The sequence below is a fragment of the Hyla sarda genome, chromosome 7 (assembly GCF_029499605.1).
Source record: "Hyla sarda isolate aHylSar1 chromosome 7, aHylSar1.hap1, whole genome shotgun sequence".
Lineage (NCBI taxonomy): Eukaryota > Metazoa > Chordata > Amphibia > Anura > Hylidae > Hyla > Hyla sarda.
This window is the reverse complement of record NC_079195.1, coordinates 233,078,766-233,091,481: the sequence shown is the minus strand read 5'-3', so window position 1 is coordinate 233,091,481 and position 12,716 is coordinate 233,078,766. Positions and strand designations below refer to the sequence as shown.

At 46.0% G+C, this 12,716-nt stretch overlaps 1 protein-coding gene across 3 annotated transcripts in view; it reads right to left on the bottom strand.

Moving 5' to 3' along the window:
• CCDC17 (coiled-coil domain containing 17) overlaps nt 1-12,716 on the bottom strand; it is a 78,754-nt gene that overhangs the window by 46,355 nt on the left and 19,683 nt on the right. For all 3 annotated transcript variants that reach the window (XM_056533079.1, XM_056533080.1, XM_056533081.1), the window contains exon 9: nt 3,556-3,678. In XM_056533079.1, the coding sequence (XP_056389054.1) occupies nt 3,556-3,678 (123 nt within the window). The remainder of the gene's footprint in view (nt 1-3,555; nt 3,679-12,716) is intronic.

Genomic DNA, 12,716 nt, shown 5'->3' with positions numbered 1-12,716 from the left:
TTCCTAGCTTGTGACGGAAAATATTAGTTATATGAAGACAGGAGGCGAGTATCTTCCCTCCCGACCCACCCTGTTACGAATATCTTCTCTTTTTCTACAGGCTATTGAACTACGGTGGAGAATTCCTGTTTGCGGATAAACTATTGGTTCCTGAGTCCCCGTTGGGATGAAATTCGAGTTCAGGACATCCCTGTTGGAGTGTCGCTGGTGACAAGGTTCCACAAGCCCATGTTATGGCTCCGGAGTCGGAAGGTGTTGGCCGGCTGGCCGAAGAATCGAGTTGCGGTACCGAGTTCTACATGGTGTTCGTGATTCTTTGGAGTCTGCACTTCGCTTCAAGAAAGAGGAGGAGTGTTACTAAGGCAGTCCTTTATATAGAGTCACTGGGATAGGAGTGGCTATCAGGGTTGCAGGGACTGCTGGGATATGTAGTCTGTTTCATCGTTTTCAAAAGAAAAGTTTTTTCTGTTAGAATTATATAAACAAAGATAGTTTTCTGCTATGGGCATTAATAAAGAAAGATTAATGCATAAGATACTCGCCTCCTGTCTTCATATAACTAATATTTTCCGTCACAAGCTAGGAAAATCTAGATTTATATCCTGTATTATACTCCAGAGCTGTACTCACTGTTCTGCTGGTGAGATCACTGTGTACATACATTACATGACTTATCCTGTACTGATCCTGAGTTATATCCTGTATTATACTCCAGAGCTGTACTCACTATTCTGCTGGTGAGGTCACTGTGTACATACATTACACTACTGATCCTGAGTTATATCCTGCATTATACTCCAGAGCTGTACTCACTATTCTGCTGGTGAGGTCACTGTGTACATACATTACATTACTTATCCTGTACTGATCCTGAGTTATATCCTGTATTATACTCCAGAGCTGTACTCACTATTCTGCTGGTGAAGTCACTGTGTATATACATTACATTACTTATCCTGTACTGATCCTGAGTTATATCCTGTATTATACTCCAGAGCTGTACTCACTATTCTGCTGGTGAGATCACTGTGTATATACATTACATTACTTATCCTGTACTGATCCTGAGTTATATCCTGTATTATACTCCAGAGCTGTACTCACTATTCTGCTGGTGAGATCACTGTGTACATACATTACATTACTTATCCTGTACTGATCCTGAGTTATATCCTGTATTATACTCCAGAGCTGCACTCACTATTCTGCTGGTGAGATCACTGTGTACATACATTACATTACTTATCCTGTACTGATCCTGAGTTATATCCTGTATTATACTCCAGAGCTGCACTCACTATTCTGCTGGTGGAGTCATCGTGTACATACATTACATTACTTATCCTGTACTGATCCTGAGTTATATCCTGTATTATACTCCAGAGCTGTACTCGCTATTCTGCCGGTCTGTACAGTAATAATATGATCACAAAATACAGTAAAAAATAAATCACTTTATTAGTAGAAATCCATATATAACAATGAGGAGACAAATCATAGAATAAGCAAATAAAGTCAAAATGCGCTGTATCCTTGCTTGCTGTCAGTGAATGTAAATCTTACTGACTTTACCTCTAACTATACAGTACAACAGAGGATTCTTTCTGCCTTGGATGTAAATGTTTCCATTCACTGACAGTAGCAGAAATCTTGAAAATGGTGAAGAAACACAAAGTGTAAGATGAGAGGCTGTAGATAGTTGTATATAGGATGTAGCAGAGCCGGACTAGTAGCAGACTCTGCCCCTGAGCTGGCACAGTCTATACTTCATAATGGGGGTTCTGTCCGCGGGGTGGGGGGCCCTTCTATCCATAATATGAAGGCGGAGGATGGCGGCCTGTAATAAGACAGGGACAGATTTACTACACATCCTCGCCACAGACTACGGGCAATGCTATATACTGCTATATACCATAGGATACAGGAACAGGAACCACACTACACTGCCCCCCCCCAGTAATGTTATATACTGCTATATACCAGAGTATACAGGAACAGGACCCACATTACACTGCCCCCCCAGTAATGTTATATACTGCTATATACCAGAGTATACAGGAACAGGACCAACACTACACTGCCCCCCCAGTAATGTTATATACTGCTATATACCAGAGTATACAGGAACAGGAACCACACTACACTGCCCCCCCCCAGTAATGTTATATACTGCTATATACCAGAGTATACAGGAACAGGACCCACATTACACTGCCCCCCCAGTAATGTTATATACTGCTATATACCAGAGTATACAGGAACAGGACCAACACTACACTGCCCCCCCAGTAATGTTATATACTGCTATATACCAGAGTATACAGGAACAGGAACCACACTACACTGCCCCCCCCAGTAATGTTATATACTGCTATATACCAGAGTATACAGGAACAGGACCAACACTACACTGCCCCCCCAGTAATGTTATATACTGCTATATACCATAGGATACAGGAACAGGACCCACATTACACTGCCCCCCCCCCCCCCCAGTAATGTTATATACTGCTATATACCAGAGTATACAGGAACAGGACCCACACTACACTGCCCCCCCAGTAATGTTATATACTGCTATATACCATAGGATACAGGAACAGGACCCATACTACACTGCCCCCCAGTAATGTTATATACTGCTATATACCAGAGTATACAGGAACAGGACCCACACTACACTGCCCCCCAGTAATGTTATATACTGCTATATACCATAGGATACAGGAACAGGACCCATACTACACTGCCCCCCAGTAATGTTATATACTGCTATATACCAGAGTATACAGGAACAGGACCCACACTACACTGCCCCCCAGTAATGTTATATACTGCTATATACCATAGGATACAGGAACAGGACCCATACTACACTGCCCCCAGTAATGTTATATACTGCTATATACCAGAGTATACAGGAACAGGACCCACATTACACTGCCCCCCCCCAGTAATGCTATATACTGCTATATACCAGAGTATACAGGAACAGGACCCACACTACACTGCCCCCCCAGTAATGTTATATACTGCTATATACCAGAGTATACAGGAACAGGACCCACACTACACTGCCCCCCCCCCCCAGTAATGTTATATACTGCTATATACCAGAGTATACAGGAACAGGACCCACATTACACTGCCCCCCAGTAATGTTATATACCAGAGTATACAGGAACAGGACCCACATTACACTGCCCCCCAGTAATGTTATATACCAGAGTATACAGGAACAGGACCCACATTACACTGCCCCCCCAGTAATGTTATATACTGCTATATACCAGAGTATACAGGAAATGGACCCGCATTGTGCTGCCTCCTCCAGTGGGAGATTTATCAAAACCTGTCCAGAGTAAGAGTTGCCCATAGTAACCAATCAGTTCGCTTCTTTCATTTTTAACAAGGCCTCGGAAAAATGAAAGAAGCGATCTGATTTGTTGCTATGGGCAACTGGACAACTTTTCCTCTACACAGGTTTTGATAAATCTCCCCAATATAATTTCTATATATTTTCACATAAACCCAGGACACCTGCCCTGCTCTTACCGTTCTCTATCTTTTTCCTGCTCCGATGCATCTTTACATGAAAGATTTCCTCCTCAAGACGCTGATTTTCAAGCTCGACTGCCATAAGTTCCACATCCAGAGTTCGGGGGGCGCCATCGTACCCTGAGAATATACCAGACGTAATATGTGTATAAAATGTATAATATGTAATACCGTATATACTCGAGTATAAGCCGACCCGAGTATAAGCCGAGGCCCCTAATTTCAACCCAAAATCCCAGGAAAAGTTATTGACTCGAGTATAAGCCTAGGGTGGGTAATACATCATCCCCCCTGTCATCATCCAGACCCCCGTCATTAACATCCTCATCATCATCACCGCCTGTCATCATCCAGACCCTCATCATCATCACCTGTCATCATCCCCTTGTCATCATCCCACACCCCCCCCCCTTCATCATCCACTTGTCATCATCCCCACCCCCCTTCATCATCCCCTTGTAATCATCCCACACCGCCCCTTCATCATCCCCTTGTCATCATCCCCACCCCCCTTCATCATCCCCTTGTAATCATCCCACACACCCCCCCTTCATCATCCCCTTGTAATCATCCCACACCCCCCCTTCATCATCCCCTTGTCATCATCCCCACCCCCCTTCATCATCCCCTTGTCATCATCCCCACCCCCCTTCATCATACCACACCCCCCCTTCATCATCCTCTTGTCATCATCCGCCCTTAGTGGTTTTCAACCTGCGGACCTCCAGAGGTTTCAAAACTACAACTCCCAGCAAGCCCGGGCAGCCATCGGCTGTCCGGGCTTGCTGGGAGTTGTAGTTTTGAAACCTCCGGAGGTCCGCAGGTTGAAGACCACTGCGGCCTTCGACATCATCCAGCCCCCTCTCACCCCCTTTAGTTCTGTACTCACCTCCGCTCGGGGCTGGTCCGGTGCTGCAGGACTGTCCGGTGGGGAGGTTGTCCGATGGGATAGTGGTTCCGGGCTGCTATCTTCACCGGTGGCGCCTCTTCTCCGCGCTGCGGGCCCGAAATAGAGGCGTTGCCTGGACGATGACGCAGAAGTACGTTGGTAATGAACGTACCTCTGCGTCGTCGTCAAGGCAACGTGACTATTCTGGGGCCGGGCCCGAAGCGCTTAGAAGAGGCCTCCCCGGTGAAGATAGCAGCCCGGAACCACTATCCCACAGGACGACCTCCTCACCGGACAGTCCTGCAGCACCGGACCAGCGCCGAGCGTAGGAGAGTACTGTACAGAACTAAAGGGGGTGAGAGGGGGCTGGATGATGTCGAAGGCCGCAGTGGTCTCCAACCTGCGGACCTCCGGAGGTTTCAAAACTACAACTCCCAGCAAGCCCGGACAGCCGATGGCTGCCCGGGCTTGCTGGGAGTTGTAGTTTTGAAACCTCTGGAGGTCCGCAGGTTGAAGACCACTGCGGGTGGAGAGTTCACTCGAGTATAAGCCGAGGGGGGTGTTTTCAGCACGAAAAATCGTGCTGAAAAACTCGGCTTATACTCGAGTATATACGGTATGTATAATAACGGCCATAAATGCACCAAGGATAGATGTACATAAGATACGTGCCTAGAAGATTATCATTCCCTAATTACCCGGACCCCCAGCACCTCGCCTGTGCATATTATATAACAATATTATCATACAAGTCCAGAGTCCCAGAGTCTGCCAGATGGTGCCCGTATTATAGCTCATCACATATTATAGTATCCTGAATCATCACATTCTATAGTATCCTGAATCGTCACGTATTATAGTATCCTGTGTCGTCACGTATTATAGTATCCTGTATCGTCACGTATTATAGTATCCTGTATCGTCACGTATTATAGTATCCTGTATCGTCACGTATTATAGTATCCTGTATCGTCACATATTATAGTATCCTGTATCGTCACATATTATAGTATCCTGTATTGTCACGTATTATAGGAAACTGTATCTTCACGTATTACAGTAGCCTGTATCGTCACGTATTATAGTATCCTGTATCATCACATATTATAGTATCCTGCATCATCACATATTATAATATCCTATATCATCATATTATAGTATCCTGTATCGTCACATATTATAGTATCCTGTATCGTCACATATTATAGTATCCTGTATCATCACGTATTATAGTATCCTGTATCGTCACGTATTATTGTATCCTGTATCATCACATATTATAATATCCTATATCATCATATTATAGTATCCTGTATCGTCACATATTATAGTATCCTGTATCGTCACATATTATAGTATCCTGTATCGTCACATATTATAGTATCCTGTATCATCACATATTATAGTATCCTGTATCGTCACGTATTATTGTATCCTGTATCATCACATATTATAATATCCTATATCATCATATTATAGTATCCTGTATCGTCACATATTATAGTATCCTGTATCGTCACATATTATAGTATCCTGTATCGTCACGTATTATACTATCCTGTATCATCACATATTATAGTATCCTGCATCATCACATATTATAATATCCTATATCATCATATTATAGTATCCTGTATCGTCACATATTATAGTATCCTGTATCGTCACATATTATAGTATCCTGTATCATCACGTATTATAGTATCCTGTATAGTCACGTATTATAGTATCCTGTGTCATCACATATTATAGTATCCTGTATCGTCACATATTATAGTATCCTGTATCGTCACGTATTATAGTATCCTGTATCATCACATATTATAGTATCCTGCATCATCACATATTATAATATCCTATATCATCATATTATAGTATCCTGTATCGTCACATATTATAGTATCCTGTATCGTCACATATTATAGTATCCTGTATCATCACGTATTATAGTATCCTGTATAGTCACGTATTATAGTATCCTGTGTCATCACATATTATAGTATCCTGTATCATCACATATTATAGTATCCTATATCATCACGTATAATAGTATCCTATATCGTCACCTATTATAGTATCCTGTGTAGTCAAGTATTATAGTATCCTGTATCATCACATATTATAGTATCCTTTATCATCACGTATTATAGTATCCTGTATCATCACGTATTATAGTATCCTGTATAATCAAATATTATAGTATCCTGTATCATCACATAATATATTATCCTGTATAGTCACGTATTATAGTATCCTGTGTCGTCACATATTATAGTATCCTGTATCGCCGCATATTATAGTATCCTGTATCGTCACATATTATAGTATGACTAAGAGCGCTTACAGCGCTTGAAACGTGTTACTTGTTCCTTCCTTGTCCTATGGATTAAACCTGATTTTACCTGCATTGAGCTGGATCTGATCTCTTTCATTTCCTTAGTATCCTGTATCGTCACATATTATAGAATCCTGTATCGTCACATATTACAGAATCCTGTATCGTCATATATTATAGTATCCTGTATCGTCACATATTATAGTATCCTGTATTATCACATATGATATTATCCTGTATTGTCACGTATTATAGTATCCTGTGTCGTCACGCATTATAATATCCTGTATCATCATTCATCACGTATTATAGTATCCTGTATCATCACATATTATAGTAACCTGTATCATCATAATATAGTATTCTGTATCATCACATATTATAGTATCCTGTATCGTCACGTATTATAGTATCCTGTATCATCACGTATTATAGTATCCTGTATCGTCACGTATTATAGTATCCTGTATCATCACATATTATAGTATCCTGTATCATCTCGTATTATAGTATCCTGTATCATCTCGTATTATAGTATCCTGTATCATCATGTATAATAGTATCCTGTATCATCATGTATAATAGTATCCTGTATCGTCACCTATTAAGGTATCCTGTATCATCACATATTATAGTATTCTGAATCGTCACGTATTATAGTATCCTGTATCATCACATATTATAGTATCCTGTATCATCACATATTATAGTATCCTGAATCGTCACGTATTATAGTATCCTGTATCATCACATATTATAGTATCCTGTATCATCTCGTATTATAGTATCCTGTATCATCATGTATGTTACGCCGAGCGCTCCGGGTCCCCGCTCCTCCTCGCTACACTCTCGTTACTGCAGCGCCCCGGTCAGATCCACTGACCGGGTGCGCTGCGATACCGCCTCCAGCCGGGATGCGATTCGCGATGCGGGTGGCGCCCGCTCGCGATGCGCACCCCGGCTCCCGTACCTGACTCGCTCTCCGTCGGTCCTGTCCCGGCGCGCGCGGCCCCGCTCCTTAGGGCGCGCGCGCGCCGGGTCTCTGCGATTTAAAGGGCCACTGCGCCGCTGATTGGCGCAGTGGTTCTAATTAGTGTGTTCACCTGTGCACTCCATATATATACCTCACTTCCCCTGCACTCCCTCGCCGGATCTTGTTGCCCTTGTGCCTAGTGAAAGCGTTCCCTTGTGTGTTCCTAGCCTGTGTTCCAGACCTCCTGCCGTTGCCCCTGACTACGATCCTTGCTGCCTGCCCCGACCTTCTGCTACGTCCGACCTTGCTTCTGTCTACTCCCTTGTACCGCGCCTATCTTCAGCAGTCAGAGAGGTTGAGCCGTTGCTAGTGGATACGACCTGGTCACTACCGCCGCAGCAAGACCATCCCGCTTTGCGGCGGGCTCTGGTGTATACCAGTAGTGACTTAGAACCGGTCCACTAGCACGGTCCACGCCAATCCCTCTCTGGCACAGAGGATCCACCTCCTGCCAGCCGGCATCGTGACAGTAGATCCGGCCATGGATCCCGCTGAAGTACCTCTGCCAGTTGTCGCTGACCTCACCACGGTGGTCGCCCAGCAGTCACAACAGATAGCGCAACAAGGCCACCAGCTGTCTCAACTGACCGTGATGCTACAGCAGCTACTACCACAGCTTCAGCAATCATCTCCTCCGCCAGCTCCTGCACCTCCTCCGCAGCGAGTGGCCGCTTCAGGCCTACGACTATCCTTGCCGGATAAATTTGATGGGGACTCTAAGTTTTGCCGTGGCTTTCTTTCACAATGTTCTCTGCACTTGGAGATGATGTCGGACCAGTTTCCTACTGAAAGGTCTAAGGCGGCTTTCGTAGTCAGCCTTCTGTCTGGAAAAGCTCTGTCATGGGCCACACCGCTCTGGGACCGCAATGACCCCGTCACTGCCTCTGTACACTCCTTCTTCTCGGAAATTCGTAGTGTCTTTGAGGAACCTTCCCGAGCCTCCTCCGCTGAGACTGCCCTGCTGAACCTGGTCCAGGGTAATTCTTCCGTTGGCGAGTACGCCATACAATTCCGTACTCTTGCTTCTGAACTATCCTGGAATAATGAGGCCCTCTGCGCGACCTTTAAAAAAGGCCTATCCAGCAACATTAAAGATGTTCTGGCCGCACGAGAAATTCCTGCTAATCTACATGAACTCATTCATCTTGCCACTCGCATTGACATGCGTTTTTCCGAAAGGCGTCAGGAGCTCCGCCAGGATATGGACTTTGATCGCACGAGGCGTTTTTTCTCCTCTGGTCCTCTGCAATCCGTTCCTGTGCCTCCCGCCGTGGAGGCTATGCAAGTTGACCGGTCTCGCCTGACACCTCAAGAGAGGACACGACGCCGCATGGAGAATCTCTGCCTTTACTGTGCCGGTACCGAACACTTCCTGAAGGATTGTCCTATCCGTCCTCCCCGCCTGGAAAGACGCACGCAGACTCCGCACAAAAGTGAGACAGTCCTTGATGTCTACTCTGCTTCTCCACGTCTTACTGTGCCTGTGCGGATATCTGCATCTACCTTCTCCTTCTCTACTATGGCCTTCTTGGATTCCGGATCTGCAGGAAACTTTATTTTGGCCTCTCTCATCAACAGGTTCAACATCCCGGTAACCAGTCTCGCCAGGCCCCTCTACATCAATTGTGTTAACAATGAAAGATTGGACTGTACCATACGTTACCGCACGGAGCCCCTTCTAATGTGCATCGGACCTCATCAAGAAAAAATTGAGTTCTTGGTCCTCCCCAATTGCACTTCCGAAATTCTCCTTGGACTACCGTGGCTCCAACGCCATTCCCCAACCCTGGATTGGTCCACGGGGGAGATCAAGAGCTGGGGTACCTCTTGTTTCAAGGACTGCCTTAAACCGGTTCCCAGTACTCCCTGCCGTGACCCTGTGGTTCCCCCTGTAACCGGTCTCCCTAAGGCCTATATGGACTTTGCTGATGTGTTTTGCAAAAAACAAGCTGAGACTCTACCTCCTCACAGGCCTTATGACTGTCCTATTGACCTCCTCCCGGGCACTACTCCACCCCGGGGCAGAATTTATCCTCTGTTCGCCCCAGAGACTCTTGCTATGTCTGAGTACATCCAGGAAAATTTAAAAAAGGGGTTTATCCGCAAATCCTCCTCTCCTGCCGGAGCTGGATTTTTCTTTGTGTCCAAAAAAGATGGCTCCCTACGTCCTTGCATTGACTACCGCGGTCTTAATAAAATCACGGTAAAGAACCGCTACCCTCTACCTCTTATCTCTGAACTCTTTGATCGCCTCCAAGGTGCCCACATCTTTACCAAACTGGACTTAAGAGGTGCTTATAATCTCATCCGCATCAGGGAGGGGGATGAATGGAAAACGGCATTTAACACTAGAGATGGACACTTTGAGTATCTGGTCATGCCCTTTGGCCTGTGCAACGCCCCTGCCGTCTTCCAAGACTTTGTTAATGAAATTTTTCGTGATCTCTTATATTCCTGTGTTGTTGTGTATCTGGACGATATTCAGATTTTTTCTGCCAACCTAGAAGAACACCGCCAGCATGTCCGCATGGTTCTTCAGAGACTTCGTGACAATCAACTTTATGCCAAAATGGAGAAATGTCTGTTTGAATGTCAATCTCTTCCTTTCCTAGGATACTTGGTCTCTGGCCAGGGACTACAAATGGATCCAGACAAACTCTCTGCCGTCTTAGATTGGCCACGCCCCTCCGGACTCCGTGCTATCCAACGTTTTTTGGGGTTCGCCAATTATTACAGACAATTTATTCCACATTTTTCCACCATTGTGGCTCCTATCGTGGCTTTAACCAAGAAGAATGCCAATCCTAAGTCCTGGTCTCCTCAAGCGGAAGACGCCTTTAAACGGCTCAAGTCGGCCTTTTCTTCTGCTCCCGTGCTCTCCAGACCTGACCCATCTAAACCCTTCCTATTGGAGGTTGATGCCTCCTCAGTAGGAGCTGGAGCGGTTCTTCTACAAAAAAATTCTTCCGGGCATGCTGTTACCTGTGGTTTTTTTTCTAGGACCTTCTCTCCGGCGGAGAGGAACTACTCCATCGGGGATCGAGAGCTACTGGCCATTAAATTAGCACTTGAGGAATGGAGGCATCTGCTGGAGGGATCTAAATTTCCAGTTATTATTTACACCGATCACAAGAATCTCTCCTATCTCCAGTCTGCCCAACGGCTGAATCCTCGCCAGGCCAGGTGGTCTCTGTTCTTTGCCCGGTTTAATTTTGAAATTCACTTTCGCCCTGCCGATAAGAACATCAGGGCCGATGCTCTCTCTCGTTCCTCGGATGCCTCGGAAGTAGAGCTCTCTCCGCAACACATCATTCCTCCTGACTGCCTGATCTCCACTTCTCCAGCCTCCATCAGGCAAACTCCTCCAGGGAAGACCTTCGTCTCTCCACGCCAACGCCTCGGAATCCTCAAATGGGGTCACTCCTCCCATCTCGCAGGCCATGCGGGCATCAAAAAATCCGTGCAACTCATCTCTCGTTTCTATTGGTGGCCGACTCTGGAGACGGATGTTGTTGATTTTGTGCGGGCCTGCACTGTCTGTGCCCGGGACAAGACTCCTCGCCAGAAGCCTGCTGGTCTCCTTCACCCTCTGCCTGTCCCCGAACAGCCTTGGTCTCTGATTGGTATGGACTTTATTACAGACTTACCCCCATCCCGTGGCAACACTGTTGTTTGGGTGGTCGTTGATCGATTTTCCAAGATGGCACATTTTATTCCTCTTCCTGGTCTTCCTTCAGCGCCTCAGTTGGCAAAACAATTTTATGTACACATTTTTCGTCTTCACGGGTTGCCCACGCAGATCGTCTCGGATAGAGGCGTCCAATTCGTGTCAAAATTCTGGAGGGCTCTCTGTAAACAACTCAAGATTAAATTAAACTTTTCTTCTGCATATCATCCTCAATCCAATGGGCAAGTAGAAAGAATTAACCAGGTCCTGGGTGATTATTTACGGCATTTTGTTTCCTCCCGCCAGGATGACTGGGCAGATCTTCTACCATGGGCCGAATTCTCGTATAACTTCAGAGTCTCTGAATCTTCTTCCAAATCCCCATTTTTCGTGGTGTACGGCCGTCACCCTCTTCCCCCCCTCCCTACTCCCTTGCCCTCTGGTTTGCCCGCTGTGGATGAAATAACTCGTGATCTTTCCACCATATGGAAAGAGACCCAAAATTCTCTCTTACAGGCTTCATCACGCATGAAGAAGTTTGCTGATAAGAAAAGAAGAGCTCCCCCCATTTTTTCTCCCGGAGACAAGGTATGGCTCTCCGCTAAATATGTCCGCTTCCGTGTTCCCAGCTACAAATTGGGACCACGCTATCTTGGTCCTTTCAAAGTTTTGTGCCAGATTAACCCTGTCTCTTACAAACTTCTTCTTCCTCCTTCTCTTCGTATTCCTAATGCCTTTCATGTCTCTCTTCTTAAACCACTCATCCTCAACCGTTTCTCTCCTAAACTTATTTCTCCCACTCCTGTCTCCGGTTCTTCGGACATCTTTTCTGTAAAGGAGATACTGGCCTCCAAAAAGGTCAGAGGGAAAACCTTTTTCCTGGTTGACTGGGAGGGCTGTGGTCCTGAAGAGAGATCCTGGGAACCTGAGGACAATATCCTAGATAAAAGTCTGGTCCTCAGGTTCTCAGGCTCAAAGAAGAGGGGGAGACCCAAGGGGGGGGGGTACTGTTACGCCGAGCGCTCCGGGTCCCCGCTCCTCCCCGGAGCGCTCGCTACACTCTCGTTACTGCAGCGCCCCGGTCAGATCCACTGACCGGGTGCGCTGCGATACCGCCTCCAGCCGGGATGCGATTCGCGATGCGGGTGGCGCCCGCTCGCGATGCGCACCCCGGCTCCCGTACCTGACTCGCTCTCCGTCGGTCCTGTCCCGGCGCGCGCGGCCCCGCTCCTTA